Source organism: Ursus americanus, chromosome 16 (assembly GCF_024610735.1).
Source record: "Ursus americanus isolate L20-20 chromosome 16, mUrsAme1.1.p, whole genome shotgun sequence".
NCBI lineage: Eukaryota > Metazoa > Chordata > Mammalia > Carnivora > Ursidae > Ursus > Ursus americanus.
This window is the reverse complement of record NC_142142.1, coordinates 30,431,284-30,451,437: the sequence shown is the minus strand read 5'-3', so window position 1 is coordinate 30,451,437 and position 20,154 is coordinate 30,431,284. Positions and strand designations below refer to the sequence as shown.

Below are 20,154 nucleotides of genomic sequence, written 5' to 3'. Positions count from 1 at the left end.
GCTGGGAGCAGTGGGTTTGATGGTGCAAACGTTCACAGACAGAATCTGCCCTGGCACGTTCATGCAGAGCTTCCACCGAAAGGGTCTGGAGCTCCCTGGAGTCAAGACCAGACTTGGCTCAGAGAGTTCTGGATACCTTTCCTGGGGGTGGAAAAATGAGAGCCAGACAGAAATGGGCTGCCTGCAGTTTGAGGCCTCACTCCCACCCTGATCGTACCCCAGAAGCTGGGAAACAAGCACCCTGTCTCGTGGCCTTGGCTGTAAATCGCTGCTCAGGCCCGAGCTTGCCTCTGACACCTCCCGGGGCAGCTTCCTTCTAGGCACAGTCTGCACAAGGGGAAGGAGCTCCCCAGCCCCTCCTGGGAAGTAAGTCGTTCTTTCTTCTCCCTAATGAAGCTCTGTGGCAGACAGGTCCATGAGTTATGCAGACCCACCTGAGGGCAGTTTGGTTCTGGGTCTTTCCATATGGACGTCTTTGAATAGTTATGTGGAAGGCGCAGAAATTGGGACGTCTTGTTATTCTTCGTTGACTTTTTTTCTTAACATATACTTTTTACTGATCTGTCACAAACATCTCTTTTTTTTTATTTTAGTGTACATTTCTGTTTTGAAAAACCAAACCAATCTCCCAGTGACTGACTCAGCTTCTCCACACAGGGAATGATTCTTAAACTTTGTGGCCAAAGGATTTTGATGATTGAAAAAGGAGAAACTAAAAGCTGTTTTCCTTCTGGAACTCAAAGCTCCTTCAGTCACTTGAATATTACAAATGGTTCTATAATTATTACACGTCACTAATCAGTCATATGTCAAACTGGAATTGTCAGTTTGAACACGCAGATTTTGGTGGAGGCTGCTGTATTCATCACTAGTTCCCTAGCTGTTGTCAACAACTGGGAGCAAGAGACATAAGGGCTACCTGAAGGCTGTGACTTAACATTTCGCGGCTTGTGCCCCTGAGGTGGGCCTTGTCCCAGGTCCTCCCTGTGCATGGGCCTCACAGCTCAGCCGTCTGTCAGCAGGTCTGGGGAGAGGACTGGCGGATGAGGTGACGACCTCGCTTCTCAGTGAGGATGACCCTGTTTTGGATGGAGACATGTACGTCGCCAAAGGATGTGGCCACCCTGTGCCAGCAATAACATCCAATCCGGGATCCTCACAGTGTTGGGAGCCCTCGCAGGGATTCATTGTAAGGGCAAAACCAGAAATAGATGAATTTTTAATGACAGGCCTTAGCCTATGCATCCTGTGCCAGGAACACAGTGGGAGAGAACGCAGGGTCTGCCAGAGCGAGGCCGAGATAGGAAGACCCTGTTTCCAGAGAGGCACAAGGCCGTGATTGTCACTGTTAGTGTTGGAACGAGGGCTGAGGACCCCCAGAAAGAGTAGTTGTTGGTACTTTTTCCTTTTGGTCATTCGTTTTGCTTCTCTTTCTTCCCACTTTCCCTGACACCTAATTAATGGACAGAGTTTGCAGCGGGAACAGACTGGGCTGTTGAGAGGGTTGGCGTCAGAAGCCGTCAGGGCCTAGATGGTCATTCGAAGGGAAAGAGCCAGGTATTTACGGTTCCCCCAGGCTTACTTGAGCTCTGGGCTGTGTGCATGAGGGGCTCAGGGAAGATACCAGTATCTTGAGCTTGGAGTGGCTGAGGATTTCTCTTTCTCTGCTTCTGGTTTTTGTTTCTGGGTCAGGGAGTGCTTCTCTGTGGGACCCCAGGGGCTGTGCTGCTTGGCCTGAGAGCTTTCTGACATTGGCTGGAAGGGAAGGTGTGCGCCGTGGAGGCAGACCCAGGGCTGTCTTCATGGGATCCTGCTGGGACTCTGAACTGGCCTGGGTGTTTTCATAACCAAAGCCATCCTGTCCAGCCTGCCCTCATCTTTAAGAAACATCAGGGGGATTCGGTGTTCTGGGCATGGGGAAGAGGTGGTTCCCATTCTGAAGGAGTGTGCAGTCACATCATAGAGTGTTAGACTGAAAATTCTGAAAATGATTCTAGGCCAAGTTCTCACCCCTTAGGGATCCTCGCTTCAGTGGTCCTGAAAGGAGATCATTCATTTTTCACTTGAATGTTTCCAGAGGAGAGACACTCCCTCCTACTGGGCCTACTTCTGGAAAACATAATTCAGGAATTCTCCCTTGTGTTGAATCAAAATCCGCATCCCTTGAACTTGCTCCATGTAGTCAGAGCTCTGTGCTCCCTAACACACTGAAGGGGACTAACGTCTGCATCATGGTGATGGGAAGCCACCGTTTCCCACAGGAAGTACCTTGTCCTGAACTGAGACCTTTGCCCTTTCTCACTGGGTAGCTACCAGCACGGAACCATATCCCAGGTCCCGATTGTTTTAGGATTTAAGATCGTAAACTATGCTGTCCCAGGGATCCTGCAGTTTCCTTTTATAAAGTGTGCGGAGGGACAGAATCCGCGATCAGTGCCTGTGTCTGTCTTAAGGAGTTACGCGTTTAAAGGCTCATGCATCAGTCTGTCTCTGTGTGAGGGGCGGGGCACAGTGTTAGGACTCTAAGGCCTGTTTCTGCACTCACGGAGTTGACGGATCAGAGGCGTAGAATACGGACACAGGACAGTATTCCAGCCAGGTGAAAGTACTGTGAAATCAGCTCGAGGGACGGTCCCTTGGCCCATGTCGTGAGGAAGGCTCGGGGGCTGTCCTGGGCTTGAAGCGGGAGCCTCAGTCTCCTGGGGGCCGCTTCAGGCCTCAGCTCTCTGCTGCTCGGCTTCCCTAGCACTAGGTGACGCCCTCTGGCCCTGAAGGGGACTGTCTCCTGGCATGCCCATCTGTCCAAAAACAAAGGCCACCTTTTATAGATGAAATGAGCGTAGAAATGGTGGTATGTTTTGGAGCCATCTCTTTTGAAAACAAAATTAAAAGGAAGGAGCATAATTTGCAGGAGGGCTATGAACCGGAGTCAGGAAGTACTGTCCTTTTGCTGCTACCGTACCAACAATTCATGGTATCTTTGGAAGAAACAGAAAGGCCTGTTGAAATAAGGGGACCAGGGAAGGATCAGCTCTGGTGTCAGGAGGCCTTTGGGAAAATAACCTGGCTCCGAGGGGAGCCTTGGTGTTCGACTCCACCCTGGTGGGCTGCCACTTTTCAGAAGCCCCCACGCTGTCCAGCCTCTTCACTGGCCTCTTTCCAGACGTGTCTTCCCGGCTCCATTGTAACCTCCGGGGCATTGACCACATCCTCTCTCCTTAAGCTTGGGGCACCCCCAGCTTTCTGCCTTACCCACTGGCTCCTCTGCTGCACCTGCTACGCAGTGTTGACCCCCCCCCCCCACACTCTGCAAGTCCTTCCTTTAGGCCTAGCTCCCGCCCTCACGTCTTGCTCTCATCCCTGGACCACCTGTCATGTCAGAGACGCACACTTTCTTTCTGGCCCTGTGCTGCGGCTGCTGCCTTGTCTTCTGACTAGAATGCAAAGCCCTTTGGCCTTTTCTGCTTGGCAAAGTCCTGTTCATCCTTCAAGGCTTATTTTAAGTGGCATTTTCTCTAAAAAAAAAAATTTTTTTTAAGGATTTATTTATTTATTTGACAGAGAGAGACAGCGAGAGAGGGAACACAAGCAAGGAGAATATGAGAGGGAGAAGCAGGTTTCCTGCCGAGCAGGGAGCCCGATGCAGGGCTCAGTCCCAGGACTCCTGGGATCATGCCTTGAGCTGAAGGCAGACGCTTAACGGCTGAGCCACCCAGGCGCCCCTCTAAAATCTTTTTTAAAGCAGCGTGTTCTTACCCCTGCGAAGTGACTTTGTCTCTAGGCTGTGAGAGCATCCAGAACCACCACACCCCTTATCACGTTGCGTGGAGAAGCGTATGTGTCTGGGGAGAGGCCAAAGCTAGACTGTGAGCGCCCCAAGACCAGGAATTATCTTACCTCCTTCTCTATCCTTGGCACCCAGACTCATAGGAAATGCACAATAGCTATCTGCTTTACACGAATTATTTATAGGGGTCTCAGCAGGGGCTTTCTGATCTGAGTGGTTGGGGTACCGGCAGTGAGGGTGCCTGGCTCACGATGACATAGCTCTCTTGTGGACAGACTGAAAACACGGTTCAGGCCTCTTGGTGCCCAGTGAGGGGCGCTAGGGCTTCAACCCTCCCCACTTGGCCTCCGGTCCCAACTCAGAGCAGCAGTTCATCAGGGTTCCATGCTCCTTTCTCCTGCATTTATGCTACGTAACAGTAAAATGGGAGTTGTTGAGATCTACTTCAGAAAACGTGCTATGAGAGAAGACTCCTGTTAGAACAGTTACAACCACTTGTTACAGATTTAAATATGCCAGAAATTAAAGGCACAGCCCTCGGCTTAGTGAAAAATGAAGAAAGAATGATTTTCACCCCATATCTTTCAATTCCTTCACATAAAGAGGTTTTCTGTGGTGCATTTGTGTATAATTAGATACAAGTCCTTTGTCCTTATGTAGATACGTTCATAGACAAAGGGGTAAAATTCTGTGTATCGATGCCTCTCCTCATGTGAATTTTATGTCCCTTGGGGAGATGGGTAGGAGGGTCCCTGGGAGAGTACTGCACTTGGAGTCTGGAAATGTGGGCTCTGGCTGGGGTCCTTGAGTTTTTCTGTACAGTAGTATTTTTCCCTTTTCTAAAGTGAGAGGAATAATAATAGTTACAAATTGCCATGCAAAATGTAGAGGGTTTAAGTTATGTTTAAATTCACCCCTTCAAGGCGACATCAGGTGGTCCAGCCAGACTTGAGAACCTGCTGTTTACAGGGCCCTAGTGTGGCCCTTGGAGGGCAGAGGGGGCATGGCATCGAAGGTGCCATCTACAGACAGTGCAACCGGAGATGCTGAAGGGCTGCATCGAACACACGTCTTCGCACCTGCAGAGACACCAGGAGGCATGTCAGGAATCCCACGTTCATGCTACTTCTTTCTTGCAGTTTGAAAAAGAACTTCAGAGAATTTCAGAAGCCTATGAGAGCCTGGTCAAGTCCACTACCAAGCGGGAATCACTGGACAAGGCGATGAGGAACAAACTGGAAGGCGAGATCCGAAGGCTTCATGATTTCAACAGAGACCTCCGAGGCACGTCCGGCCCCATCGCATGCTCCCTACCCTAGACTCCCATGGAGCTGGGGGCCTGCCTTCTGGGCCACATTGTGTCCAGTAATCTCGGGAAGTCCAACCACCCAGGGCAGGGGTGCTCAAAGGGCAGGATGGTTCTCTTCTCCTGTGTAGGTTGTGGGTTGTGGGTTGCTGCCTTGGGCCTGAGAAGTGTCAGCCTCTATGCACGAGTCTATAAAAGTGAGGGAATGTGTGTACAGCTCCTTCCCTGCTTTAAAAGTACTGAAGGGTCAGCAGCAAATTGATTCTGTAAAATAAAAATAAAAAACATAACTTCAAAATTAAAAAAATAATAATAAAATAATAGTACCTTGCAGTGATTTGTGACTATGCGAAGGAGAATGTTTGAAAAGACCGATGTTGGATGCCCAGCCCTTCCCACATCAGGCTGAGTCATTTGGTAGCATTCTTTGAAAGCCGCTACTCAACACTTGCTAGATATAGTATAGGAGACAGAGCTAGACAGCATCCTCTTGGAAGAAATGTGAAGCAAGTAGCTATATATAAACTCCCTGAAAGCTGGAAGCCACCTGCTGTAGGATGTTGGCAGTCCCCGACACAGAATGACAACCCATAGCATTTGACTTGTCTTTCAGTGAGCTAAGCCACTTTTCAGTTGCCTCGTTGGTGAAAATAATGTACTGGTGGTCTCCAGTAGCTCGAGCCTACCTTTCCCATTACCACAAATCCTTTTGTCTTGGGAATCACGGACATTCAATAAAGACTTACTAAACTGAATTATTGAATTGAATAAACGGAGATTTACCAAGTTTTTTGAGCAAACACAGAACTCATTAGGTAGAATCTTTATCCCCATTAGGTCGTTTTGACTTTTTTTTTTTCAATTTTGATAACAATTGTCATTGTTATTTCTATTTTTTGCTTCCCAGCTACATGTGGCAGCACTGGCTAACTGTAGGGCTGGCGGTCAGGGATAGACTAGGGCTGGGTTTGAGGCCAAGGACATTTAACCCCTTTGCAAGGACTTCCAAACAGGTTTGCTGGCCTGGCAGGCAGCGATGCGGTTCTCAGAACCTGTGCTCAGCTGCCTCACTCCGCTGACACCACACTGCACACGGGCACACAGTGTGGCGTCTGGAGGCTTTCCTCTGGGTATTTTAGAACCTATGTCTCTCCCCAAGAGGGATTCAGTTTGGGGCTCCAGGCGCCCATGTCATTTCTTGGTGGGATGCTGATTTAGATCTATACGCACTTCTTTGTGACCATTTCTTCTCTGTGCGCAGATCGCCTGGAGACTGCCAACAGGCAGCTGTCTAGCAGGGAATACGACGGGCACGAAGACAGAGCTGCAGAGGGGCTCTACGCTTCCCAGAGTGAGTCTCCACGTTTCTCTGGCCCCACATCGGTATTCTTAAAAACCGGGGCCCTGAGGAAGGAATCTTGTTAATTTTAAGCAGGCGGTTTGCTTCTTGTGTGTTCATGTAGCATAGAAGCTGTTGGGCCTCAGAGGAGACCCTCCTAGGTCTGCCAGGCACAAAGCCAAGGCTGATTTCTATTATTTTGGCAATGTTTATTCTGTCTTTCTGACCTATAGTTTCTCTCTGTTTTTCTCGAATATCCTCCAAGAAATAGCAAGGTCACGCCTTTCCTGGCATTCACCCATTTAAATAAGGCACAACTCTTTTCCTCCATGGAGAGGGAAGGAGGCCCATGGTGGGCTCTGGTCCTCTTGGCATATTTTTTGTGCTCCTGAGGGTGAGCGGTTCTGGACCAGCTGTCCCTTGCAGCATCAAGTCACCGAATGGTCCCGTCATGCATCTCCATGTGTGGCGCTCGATTCCAGAAGCCACTGAGCCCACCCACTGCAGCCCAGAACAAAATGATCAGCGGCACCGTGGGCCTCTAGATTTATTAGAAGATTTTATTCTTTTTACCAGAGGCAAATGATAGAAACAAATAGGTTTTGAAAAACCATCGGTCAGGGTTCGAATCTCTGCAAATCCATTGTACATTACAAATGTAAAAATCCAACTTTTTTTTTTTTGAAGCTGTTTAGAAAATTGGATTTATTTCTGTATCACAGTTCTCAACAACACTGTGAATCAAGTGCTCACAAACTACAGAGAGTTGGTTCCAACAACAGAAAGTCACGTGTTCAGACACTGGCCGACCCTCGTACGATGGTGATATTCTGATGCTTGGCCCCCGAGTACAGCCCTACATTCTCAAGCCTGAGAAACAATCTGTTCAGTTTTCTAATTTCCAGTACTGTTTGGTTGGGTGCAAGCTCCTTTGTGTCCCCCAAATTTATTCATGGTAACACTCAGCTATTAGTCTCAGTTTCATGTTTTAAATTCTGTTTCAGCAAATGGACACTAATACCGTCGAGGGATTTTGCCACAGAATCCTTGGGTGTCTCGCAGTAGGTGACTTGGCCTGTGTTCCTGATTTACATAAACAGCCGTGTCAGCGTCTTGAATGATTCACTTTCCTCACTAATTTAATCTCTTCTTATGGCTACAGTCGACCTACCATCTCATCCAAGCTTTCATTCAAAAGAGGAGTCATCTGTACTCTTCTCATTTAGGATTTTAACACCCGGCTTTTGGGTGCCCGTGTGCCTGGGTAGGGGAAATGTCGTGGCGGTTACATCAGCAATGTCACCCTGTTGGTACTCTGCCTTCTTGTCAGGGGATATTATTTTGTCACTTAGCTCAGGTCAGAATGGAAAAGCCAATTAGTTTGATCTGAGGGGCATTAGCTCCAGCCTCACAGCCAGACTGTGCTGATGGAATAATAAGGTTTGGGGTTGTGTGAGTTGAGAAATGTTCCTGAAAACAGTAACCTTCTGGCTGAAAGCTAACACATCAATAATGCAGGCAAAGAGGGCCTTCCAGCCTTACAGGGGATGATTTGTTCGGTGCAAACATGCTTCACTGTGTTCCAAAGGCATAAACAAGACAGTCCAGAGGCATTTTTCAACTGCTTAAAGTATCTCAGTGTCGATGTGTAATGTAATTGAATCTAGACAGGGCATTTGAACCCGGTTTGCTACCCGTGATATCTAACAAATTTTTCAATACCTAGTCTTTACAGGACATTCGTGCCTTTATCACAACTTTGTAATTATTTGCATTAGCTTTTCCTCTCCTGGTGTGTCAAGAGATGGATTTGAGGTGTCATTTCAAATTTGCAGATAGGTTTTCTTCTTAGTGAACTGTAAGAACTCTATGTATATTAAAGAAATTAGCATGTCCTATACTGTATATGTTGCAGATATTTTCCTCAGGTTTTTTAAAATATTTGATTACAGTGTTTTTTATGTTATAGGAGGTGTTTTTAAGTGACCATATTTATGCCTTCCAGGCTTTATGTCATGCTTAGAAATGAATAAGCATTGAAATGCTTATTGCTCTCCAAGATTATAAAAATATTCACCTATGTTTTCTTCAAAAGTGTTTATGATTTCACTGTTTGCAAGGCTTATATTTTGGAAGCTAGTTTGGGAGGCACAGTAGAAGAGGAACTTGGGAGGGAGGGACTAACCTGGAGGTAAGGAGACTAACAGAGATGTTGGTATCTAGACAAGAGAGGTAGAGGTCCTGAAGTAAGACAGAAGTAGTGATGGAGAGTAGGGGACAGAGAAGTAAGTGACAAAATTAGTAGGACTCAGTGACCAGTTGAATAATGGCAGTGAGAGCACCCAAGAAAGAGGTGTGACTGAGCAAGTGGATGGCTGGTCACCCTTTACCAATAAAAAGCAGGAGAAGCAGGTTGGGATTAGATGATGAGTAAAGGTTTGAGCGTGTTGGGTCATCTCACGCTGTCTCCCATAGCTGAGCGAGCAGGTGTAACAGTCGGTGCAGACATACCCAGAGGGCTGGCAATGGGCAGGCCCTCTGTCAAGCTCTAGCATGTGGGCACAGATTGGCAGGGATGAATTACCACCTCTCTTTATAGTTATTAATGTGTTCCATTATCTGTGTATTCTTTGAGAAACTCTATTATTAGAATACTTTTTAAATGCTTGGTAATCATAATTATAAACATCGCACACTCAAAAGGAGCCGTCCTTTTCAAGTGAATCTCCTGAGATTCTAGCCCTTGAGTAAGAGAAAGTGAGACTGGGGGCGCCTGGGTGGCACAGCGGTTAAGCATCTGCCTTCGGCTCAGGGCGTGATCCCGGTGTTATGGGATCGAGCCCCACATCAGGCTCCTCCGATATGAGCCTGCTTCTTCCTTTCCCACTCCACCTGCTTGTGTTTCCTCTCTCACTGGCTGTCTCTATCTCTGTCAAATAAATAAATAAAATCTTTAATAAAAAAAAAAGAGAGAGAGAGAAAGTGAGACTGCAGACCAAAGAGTAGTGACTTCTCTGGGTAACACAAGCCAAGGAGCTAAGGCTAAGTCGTGAAGCCCCCGGCAGACACCTTGGCCAATGGAGAAGTTGGAGGGAAGGGGAAAGTAGAGACTGGCCTGTTCGACTTTTTGCTAGGTGTTCGTGTTGAATCTAGGAGTCCAGGGCCAAGAAGACCCAAGGAACTCTTGCAGTACAAGTGGCCAGTAGGACTTTTATAAAGCTCTCTCAGGTAATGGATGGAGAAGCGCCTTCCTGGCCTGATCACTAAATATCTAGTTTGCCTTTTGAAGACTGAACTCTCTGCTCTTAAGTTGGAGCCTGGTAAAGACCTTGGTAGACTGTGGGGGTGGTTACTACTTAGCTCTGCAGATTGAAATAAACACTAAACACAGTGATTATTTTGCCCCCATTGGTCATGAAATTTGTCTGTATTAAAAAATTGCACTGGGGGCACCTGGGTGGCTTAGTCAGTCCATTAAGCGTCTGCTTTCGGCTCAGGTCATGATCCCGGGGTCCTGAGATGGAGGCCCACATTGGGCTCCCCGCACAGCTTCTCCCTCTGTCCTCTACCCCTCCCCCCCACTCATGCACACACACTCTCTGTCTCTCTCAAATAAAAAATAAAATCTTAAAAAAATCACGCTTTATTAAGTGCTTAGGAGTTTGATGACTGTGAGGAATTTTTTCTTTTTTTTTTTTTTAAAGATTTTATTTATTTATTTGATAGAGATAGAGACAGCGAGAGAGAGAGAACACAAGCAGGGGGAGTGGGAGAGGAAGAAGCAGACTCATAGCGGAGGAGCCTGATGTGGAGCTCAATCCCACAATGCCGGGATCACGCCCTGAGCCGAAGGCAGACGCTTAACCGCTGTGCCACCCAGGCGCCCCAGGAATTTTTTTCTTTATCACCTCATAGTGTTGCATGACTTGCTTTGGAGGAATTCCGTCTTATTTGTTTGTTTTCTGGGTTTGCTTGTTTATTTTTTTGAATATTTTTGCAACCAAATTGCTCCTGAAAAATGGGGCATCAAGCCAATCCCTGTTTTGTCTGTCTGTGTGAAACTGGGGCTTCTTTGTCCTTTAACTCCTTTAACTTACTGAGATCCCCGGTTTTCCCATCCATTGGTCACTCACGCACGAGCACTTGTGAGCACCCGCACGCAGGCATACACACGGAGCAGAGGTGGGCCACGGTCCGCTAACGGCAGCGCCCGGGGAATGTCTGTCGTCATTCTCAGCCCTGTCTTCAGCAAGTACAGCCATTTAGCTGTTTCTTTCTGAAAACTGATAACTCTGCAGAATTCCCATGGCATTAGGCCAGAAAGCCAAAAATAAAATGTATTAGATGCGGGGAAACTAGACTGTAGAGATGATCACATTACATTCTCGGGCTGAGCGGGAGTTGATTAGCTGTGGCATATGTGTTTTGCTCCAGGATAAAACCAGCCATGTTCCACGGTGTGTGCGAGCTTGTCTCCACCCCTTTGGGGTTCTTTAGGCCCTCCGGGTTCAGAATATTTGGTTAAACTTAAGTCTATGTAAGTTAGGTTCTGGCTGTTAAATGGTGTCCCTCTCTTAAAAAAAAAAAAAAAAGATGTTTTGGACATTCAGTTATTTGGTTATTTGTCTAAGTTGTTGAGTAATGGGTGTAAATAAGTCAGAACCATATGGACTTGATTTCTCTTGTAATTCTCAGTGGGTTTGAAAATTAACACAAAAACATGTCTGTGACCAATCTATTTTAAAAATTATAGCGATTTGCCATTTTCCGTGCGTCTTGTAATCATCCTCTTACTCTCGAACCCTGTTTGAGGTACTTTGATTTTCTGTCTCTTGTAGACTATAAAAGAGACTAATAGAATTTCCTGCAAGAACCTTCCTCTGGCATGTGTGGTTCCTGGAAGCGCTTGTGTGAAACACAAAACAGAAGTTACAGTGACAGAGACATTGGTTCTGTTGACCCACATAGAGCACAAGGAGATTGTTCTGAATCCTCATTGGGTTTCATTGCATCTTGGGGTGGGTTTCCATCGGGCTTCACTGGGAAGGACAGGTGAGATGTTGTCACATATGGGCACCCTTGTTTACCCCTCGTCTAGGCCTGCCTGTGCTTACAGCTTCTCCTGACTTGGAGCTGAGCCCACCGCAGCACCTGCTCCACTTGCATGCCGTCTGGGTGTCATTTATTTGCCTGGATCCCCTCCTCCAGGTGGGAGAACCGTAGGCGTTCTTTACCAATATCCACAGCACACATCCTCAACCCTCACTAAAAGCCATTGAACCTTTTTATGTACTTGGCACTCAACAAATGTGTCTTGAGGAAATGAATAAAAGTGGAAAAATCCTCGTAACAATAGGCTGGAAATTCTTCTTCTGCAGCATCGGCATCAAAATGTACTCTTTAGCTCAGTATCTCCCAGTCGTATTTGGAGATAACCCAGGTTATCCTCAGTTATTTTAAGACATTAGGCACATTAATGAAAGAACTGTCAGAACAGAAGCAACTTAAAAATGCTCAGGGGGTGCTGGGGTGGCTCAGTCGGTTGAGCGTGAGTCTCTTGGCTTCAGCCCAGGTTGTGAGATCTTGGGGTTGTGAGATCGAGCCCCACGTCAGGCTCCACGCTCAGCGGGGAGTCTGCTTGAGATTCTCTCCCTTCACCTCTCCCTCTGCTCTTCTCCCTGCTCCTGCACGCACACTCTCGCTCTCAAATAAACAAATAAAATCTTTTTTAAAAAAAGCTCAAATTCCCTTTTTTGCCTGCATCCTTCCCTCCTTCCTTTTTTTTTTTTTTTTTTTTTTAAGTAGTAGGAAGATATCCAGGTAAGGGAAATCTTTTGCTAGTGAGGACAGTATACTTAATAGTATTTTTCCTGAAGGTTGATATTAACAGAGTTGACTTTGGTTCCCTTGACTCGTTCTCTTTTACTCCCCTGTGGTTGTGTTGGAGATGAGAGTTGGCCCTGGTATATGAAAGTTTTTGTAGCAACCGGCCAGATGCTCACACTGACCAATCCATAGACCATTCCAGATACCACAGATGAGTGCCTGGGAGAAGGTTAAGGACCATGAAGCCTCCAAGGCAGTATCATTTAAGTCAAGAAAATTTCCTTGCCCTAAATTAATTAATTTTCATTAAAGATGACCCCTACATTTAATAGGACTGTGCAGTCCTAAGTATCAAAGGTTTTGTAGGCACAGGCTCAAGCAGATAATCTTGGATCAGTTGCTACATCTTGTAAATCCTGGTGTCTTACCTATGTACTCAGTGAAGTGAAGAGAGATGCTTCATCTCCCTGTACCTCCATTTCTTCTAAAGAAATAGAATCTCTCTGATTGAACCAACAGGCCTCTGAGGGATAACCAGTGATAGGAAAGGCAAAGACTCCCTAAAATGCATTTATTCTGCAATACTTCTTCCTGCCTCCTTGCATCCTCCCTCCATCTGCTTCAGTGCTCACCATCTCTGGCGGGACCTGCCAGTTTTCAGGGTGGGGAAATGGGCCATGTTCCTGAGAAATGCCCACGTAGCTCACCGAGCCTTGCTGAATTTGGAAAGCAGAGCATGTGCGTGCTTAAGCCGCTTGATCAACTTTGACAGGCTGCACTGAGAAACTTGAAACCCACACGACAACCAGAAGCACACCCAGGCTACAGGGCATCTGTTTAGGTTCAGTGGAATCTCCCCAAGTGTGAAAATTAACATCATTCCATGTAGGCTGATTTTCCGTGCTTCAAGAACCAGAGCTGGTTGAAGAACTGTCTCTTGGTCATGCATTGACATTGGTCTCTAACAACTGAAGGCGGGTTATGGTCTTCACATTGTTGGTTTTAAACCGGTTTTGTTGCTTGGCATTCCTGTGAGGGGATTGAAAAAGCAAATGTCTGTGACTTTATTAGGGTCCCCGTTTCTTGTACTAATACCTGGGTGGATGGGTGGATGGAGTAAGCACAAAATGAAAAACATGCTGAAGTCGGTTTGCGTTTCATGTGCTGTCAGGAAACCTTACTTTCCCTGACCGTTCAGAATCAGGAAATCCAGGATTCCAGGTCTCAGCTCACATTAAATGGCAGTTGCCAGAAAAGTCTTCCTTACATCTTGCCCCAACGCCAGGTACTTTTCCCCTTGTAAAGGCTCATCAGAATTGTACATAAGTAACTGTTTGGATGGTCATGTTCTGTGTTCCCTGGCAAAACTGTACGCAGCATGAGGCTTGGGGCCCCGTCTGTCTTCCTCACCATTGCAGTCCCAGGCCTTTGTATTTCTAGAACCTGGTACAGTGCCTGGCCCTTACAGTCATTTAATAAGTATTTATTGGATATTGAATACAATGACGATGGTTGTCATTTAACCAAACAGTTATTGGCTGTGTACTCTGAGCTAGCTGTGTTCTAGGCCTCAGGTCAGCAAACTCTTTCTATAAAGGGCCAGATGGTAAATAATTTTAGGCTTGGGGCTGTCCCTACTCCACTCTGTCCCTGTAACCTGAAAGCTGCCATAGATACTCCATAAGCAAGTGGGCGTGGCTGAGTTCCAGTGAAACCTGATGGATGGAATCAGGCTGTGGGGTTTGGTCTGGAGACCCTAGCGTGCTCACCTCTTTGCCAAGTACTAGTCATAGAAGAAGAAAAAAAGCAGGGACCTCAGTAAAAGGAGGATGGAAAAGAAAGACCTCCTGAAGTAGTCCCTACATCTTACTTTGTGAATTGCCCTAATTTATAAACCAAGATGTAATTGTCATTGTCTTTCCTGGGAGTCATCTTTTATTTCATCCCTAAATGAGTGAGTATGATTGCCATCATTTTAAATAAACTGGGACACGTAGAAATGCAGTCACCAGACTTAGCTCCTAGCGAGGATCCAGAATTTGCTGATGAGGGAGTTCGGGCTGGGCAGGATCAGCCTGTAGTGGATAGTGGGAAACCGCCTGGATAGTGAGGTCTTAGTGCCGGAAATTCCTGCCATAAGCAGCCTTCTGTGAGATGAGGTCTGCTGGTCTTGGAGAGGACCTTGAAGGTCACAAATGTGGTCACCAGCAATGCATGTGTGCCCTGAACCAGAGCTCATTAAAAGGCCATCTGATTGCCACTGTGAGCGACAGTGTCATCAGAGGCTGTTGAGCTGATGGTTAAAAATTTATCTTCAGGTGGAGCGGCAGTTTGCTCCTTTCTGTCTGTCTTTCAGGTTGTGGTTCAGGCCAGCCTGGCTGTGGTCATCGATGAACAGTAACAGCTGCCAGCATTAATTGAGCGCTCACTGTGTGCCAAGCACTCTGTTAGCCCCTGTAGGTCCTTTAAACAACCTGTGAGGTCAGTGGTAAAGGTATTTTACAGACAAGCACCCTGAGGCACAGGAAGGCTGAGTAGCTTGTCCATGGTCATACAAGGTGATGAGTGGAGCAGACAGGTTTTGAACCCAGGGCATTCTGAGTCTGGAGCCCAAACTCGTACTGAGCTGGCGTGGCGAGGCCCTTCTTGTGTACCAGGAGGCAGAGAGAGGTTGTAACGTGAGCGGTGGCAGGTGGACTGCCAGTGATTTTAGAACTCATTTAGTGCAGTCTGCATCTTTTACTAATGAAGAAACCACAGCCAAGAATGACCCAGTCGTTTCTCCAAGGCCCCATAGGTGTTTAATGGCTAAACTTTGAAGAGAATTAGAGCTTCCTTTTTTTTTTTACTTTTTTTCCTTCCCTTGTCCAAAGGTCATCTCTTTTGACTCTGGGGGTGATGAAAGATTTCACATTTTTATCTCAAAAAGAATCCACGATAGTAGTGCGGGCATAAATAATTCCTTCCTAGAAGTGTTATTTGGTTGCAAATTATTTAGCCCAGCACTGTGACTTAATAATAATGTCTTTGGGTCTTCTCAAGTGAGTTCTAACTCCTGGAATTAATATTCTGTGCTTCCGACTTCTCCATTTATCTTTGAACCCTGGCCAATTGTAACAGAAGGCCTTGTTGGATAATCCAGGATCTCACTTCAAATATGAAAACAAAAAATTGTTGAGACCAGAATAGAGCTCAGAGTCTAAAAAAAAGTTTTCTCAAAATATCTATGAAATTAAACTTTTTGTTCTTGAGATGATGAAAAATAAAAAATCATCAGAATACAATGAGTAATTCTGTGATGCGGTTCCTTTACAATTCATTTTTGAAACTATTTTTGGTTCACGAATAATAGTGAGAGCATACAGCTGGACCTTAATGGAATCAGAGAACTTTGAGGGGACAAAATGTTTGTTTTAAGTCCAGAAAATTTGGTCGTAGACCATTAAAAATAAGCTTGCATCTGTTACTAATTTTCTTTTTGCTTACAAAGACTGCGGTTTGGTAGAAAGAAGAGAAAGAAAAGGATCAGTTCAAAGCAAATTACAAAAATGACAATGGGAGGGAGGTGTTGCAGAAGTTGAAGGAGGCAGAGAATTTAACTGCGGGCCACACATTTCTTTGTCCTCGATCAGTCCTAGAAGGAACCACTTACTTCCCAGGTGAAACAGCTTCCCCACAGTAAATGTCGGTCTGGGCCAGGTGATGGTGTTAAAGCTTATCCACCATCCAAAGGGCCCATTTGAAAGTCATAGTTTTCTATATATACATATTCTAATAATGCCTTAATTAATGTCTTAATCAAAACAGGTAGAAGTGTATATATATAAATATTATATATATGTACATATGTAATATATATGTATGTTATATACACACACACACACGTAGTAAAAGTCACATGTTTCAGGTGTACGGTGTGAGGCGATGTAGCAACTGCCATAGTCCAGGAGCAGCGCGTGTAGATACTGGCCCTCTCCTTGCCTTTCCCCGTGTGTCTGCTTACATCACTGCCCATGTCTCACATCCCTGCTCTCTGTGTCATGCCCAGGTCTCATGGTGGAGTTTTACACTGGGAGCCACACTATCTGCTAGGTCATACCTGGAAATAGAAGTGTCCGTGGTTCATCTTTTTATATTAAGAAAAGGCAAAAATAGGAAAACGGACTTCTGTTCTCTGATGGTTATAGAAAGTTTGGTTTGCAATCGATTAACGAATATGTGTACACTCCAAACCAAATGCCCTGTGCCTCCTGTATTAATGTGGCACTATTTATTGCCTAATTTGTTATTTTTCTGTCAGCAGTGAGAAGGAAGTAGCAGTACATTTTTATTTCAAGTAAAAAAATAATGATAAAGTGGAAGGTTGAACCGGACCTTTGGAGGCTGAGTGGATACATGGGTGTCTACTCGAGTGAGCAAGTCAGCAAGCTGCAGGGGTCATAAATTGAGGCAGGTTAAAACAAACCCAACACCTGTGAATTATACCTGAATGTGTACGTATAATTTCCAGCACTAAAATGCAACATGAAGACCAAATTAGAGAAATTTTATTTTAAGAGATTATGTTGTATTCAAGGGAACTATATTTATAGAAAATCACATTGAGGAGAACTACTGGTATTCAAATGTTTCTACTACATCATCGCTAAGGCAGCTTACTTTTGGTGCTACAGACTCACGTCGAGGCCTGGATATTAAAGAGCCATGGATAACATATAAGATATAAGTTATATGTTTTATATAACAAAATATGTATTTTGTTATATAACAAAAATATAAGTATGTTAAGACCAAAATGTATTATTTTCATTCATTAGATGAATAGAATATTTTCTTGTTAGGTTTTGTAGCTTTCTAGTGATAAGGACCTGGAGCTATTGTTTTAAAAAAAATTTTTTTTTGAAGATTTTTATTTACTGAGAGAAAGAGAGAGCACGCAAGCGGGGTGAGGGGCAGAGGGAGAAGCAGACTCCCTGCTGAGCAGATCCGAGGGCCCCGGGGTCATGATCTGAGCTGAAGGAAGATGCTTAACCGACTGAGCCACCCAGGTGCCCCTGAAGCTATCATTTTCAAGTTTTATTTTAAAGACTAAGTTGGAATTTGATCATGTCTCAGTAGCATCCTCTTCCTCGATAAGCTGTTGCCTAAACCTGCCGTAACTGTTTCCCTGTGAAACACCTTTGTTGTCTGAAATTCTTAAGTACAAGGGTAGTATGAAGTACGCTCAGTAGGAAGACCCACACAGGCAGACACGGGCCACCGTGAGTGGACTACAAGGCAGAAGATGGTTAAGGGCTCATTGGACGACTCCCCCCGCCTGCCGCCCCCTCAGCCAAGTGTGTGAGTTCAGGCTTTCCCATGCCAGAGAGATCTGTTTTATCGAAGAAATCAGAAAAGCTTCACGCAGCAAGTCACCTTCAGGGTGGGCCTTGAAAACTGATTCGTATTTTAGAGTCCTCTTGCTGCCATAGTACTGTGTAAAAGGGACAGTCTATTTTCCCTTTAAATTGAAAGGAAATTCTAAATTTAAGCTGGAAAGATTTCTAGTTGAGACGCGGTGCCTTCTTCAGAACCCCCTCCTTCCTACTCAGCCCCCCCCACCGTCACATCCCTTCTCTGCCCTCCCCTCTCTCTCTGCCGAGGCTCTGCAGAACAGTTGGGTTTGAACTCCCGTTCTTAATTTCCCTTATGGAGAATCCATTTAAAAGCAGTCCACTCCCTGCGCCGTGTAGAACAAGCCCCGCTGGAGAGTCCCCGTGTTGTTAACAGGCCTCCTTCGCCGCCCACTCGCGACCTCTGTCTCCACTCGCCCGGCGGAACCATGGCAACCTGCTCTTGCATCCTCGGCCGGCGGGAGCTGCAGACCCTTTCCTGAAATCCCACGTTGCCTTACCTGAGAAACCCTAGAGACAATTTTTAAAAGACCGTGAAAAGCCAAACAAGCAGTGTATGGGGTCAGTGTTGTAGTATGTTACTTTTTCGTGGCTGAATTAATTAGTGTGGCTTTTAAAGGTAGATCATCTTTCCTCTTTTACATCAGTAGGCCTCGTGTCCGTAGGTCACTCTTCTCTAATGTAAACAGTGCCCTGTTTGGATTATATTTATAGGGGGTTCTCTTTCTGGGTTCATCGGTTTGATGCTCAGACAGAGGCGAGCGGGTGAGGGCTGCTGTCAAGAACGCGCTCCAGCGTGAGAGTATCTTCGAGGCAGAATGAACCTGAATCACGTGCAGATAGTGAACTGAATGGGATACCTCCTATTGTCTCTGTAGCCGCACAGGCTCAGAAAAGAGGAATTTCTCCTAGGGTCAACAGGATTTCCAAAAGGATCTGACTGTTCACTTACCTCATAGCTTGTTGTGGCCCTTGGAATGGAGTCCTGCCCAACATCCGTCCAGTGTTACAAGATATGGTGCCAGGGAGCTCAGAGCCGAAGCACCCCTGAGGAAGCAGAGACAAGAGAAGAAAATTTAGGGAGAGAATATGGCAGATAATTATTTGGACATCTTTTCACAAGTGGGAGTCTATTTCATTAGCAGCGCAGAGAAGGTTCTGGTTACCAGAACCGACAGCATTAGTGTTGGTCAGCACCCTGCTGAGGTGTTACCAAACTACCAAGCCCTTTCTTGGTGGAGAAGGGAGTAGACGTATAAAGAAGGGTGAGTTCTTAGTGATCTTTCACTATGAAAAGAAAAATCTGCCTGAGCTAACTTAAGCCCAGATAAGAGGACTGTTCTCTGAGAACATAAGGGTGTGAGGGAGCCCCCAGGTGGGGAGCGAAGGCAGGCCTCGTGAGATCTAGGGGCCCAGGCTGGCCTGTCTGTGGGAATCAAGGCATGGTTTGTATTTAGGGGTCTGTGTGTGTCTGTATGGCTGTTTTCCTCCCTCCTTGTAATATAACATGGACTCTCATCCCCCTTTCTATTTTCTCCTGCTTGATTCTTCGTTCTCCACGGTATGGCTTTCTCTGCTTCTCCAAAGCACATGCTCGAATATGGCTGCTAGCTGAAGAGCTGGGTTACCTGTCCGTGTCAGCATCATACCTCTCCCCAGCTCCTATCTGCACGTTCCTAGGTGACAGACTCTGACTGGCCTGGTTTGGGCACATGGCCTCTCACGTTGGAGACCACCTCAAATGGGGAGTGCTTGGCAGGGGCAGATCGGGGGACTTGGTAGTACACTCATGGCTGCTTGCAGATTAGCCCTGTGGGTGGAGGACTGTAGCAATGGCTCTTCTAAATTGAGTGTTAGCCAAATCCGTGGAAGTTGTCTGCTCTGTGGGGATACAGTGAGGAAGCACTTGCTTCTTGCAGGCCGTCTCCCACGAGTGCTGGACGTGGGGCCTCTGCTGGGCTACACGGAGGGCCGGGCCACTGCCAGTCTCTTCCCCTCTGGCTCCCACAGTCCACGACCTGTTCTCTGGTAATGTCCTACATTCTCTTTACTCAGAGCGGCCCAGAGACTGGACTGCCAAAATCAGTCTCATCGGTCAGAACGAGACTTTAGTCATCGGCGTTTCAGAGGAGGTGTGTTGGATTGTGCCTGCCTCCTCCTCCCTTAACTCTGTCACCACCACTCCCTCTTGCCACATCCAAGGCAACAAGAACATTCCTTGAGAAGTGCCAGGAAAATAACTGTGCAGAACCAGACGCCAAAATGGGCTAGTAGTGCATTGCTGAGTGAGCGTATGGGGTTTGGAACTTGAGCAGAGTTCGCTTGTCTGTGTTTATGTCTGCACACACATGCACACACACACACACACAGTGTGCCCGAAGTCCAGGAGAGAGCTGAATCCCCAAAGAACCAGCCAGCAAATGGGTAAACCTTGGTTCTGGCTGAAAGGAGAGAAGAGGGAAAAGAAAACCTATCTTTTACCTTCCAAGCATTCCAGTAAATT

General features: G+C 46.2%; 1 protein-coding gene across 11 annotated transcripts in view; it reads left to right on the top strand.

Annotated features, from left to right (window-relative positions):
- Window positions 1-20,154, top strand: part of AMOTL1 (angiomotin like 1) — a 146,535-nt gene that overhangs the window by 98,316 nt on the left and 28,065 nt on the right. For all 11 annotated transcript variants that reach the window (XM_045790785.2, XM_087868236.1, XM_045790789.2 and 8 more), the window contains 2 exons: window positions 4,927-5,071; window positions 6,355-6,444. In XM_045790785.2, the coding sequence (XP_045646741.2) occupies window positions 4,927-5,071; window positions 6,355-6,444 (235 nt within the window). The remainder of the gene's footprint in view (window positions 1-4,926; window positions 5,072-6,354; window positions 6,445-20,154) is intronic.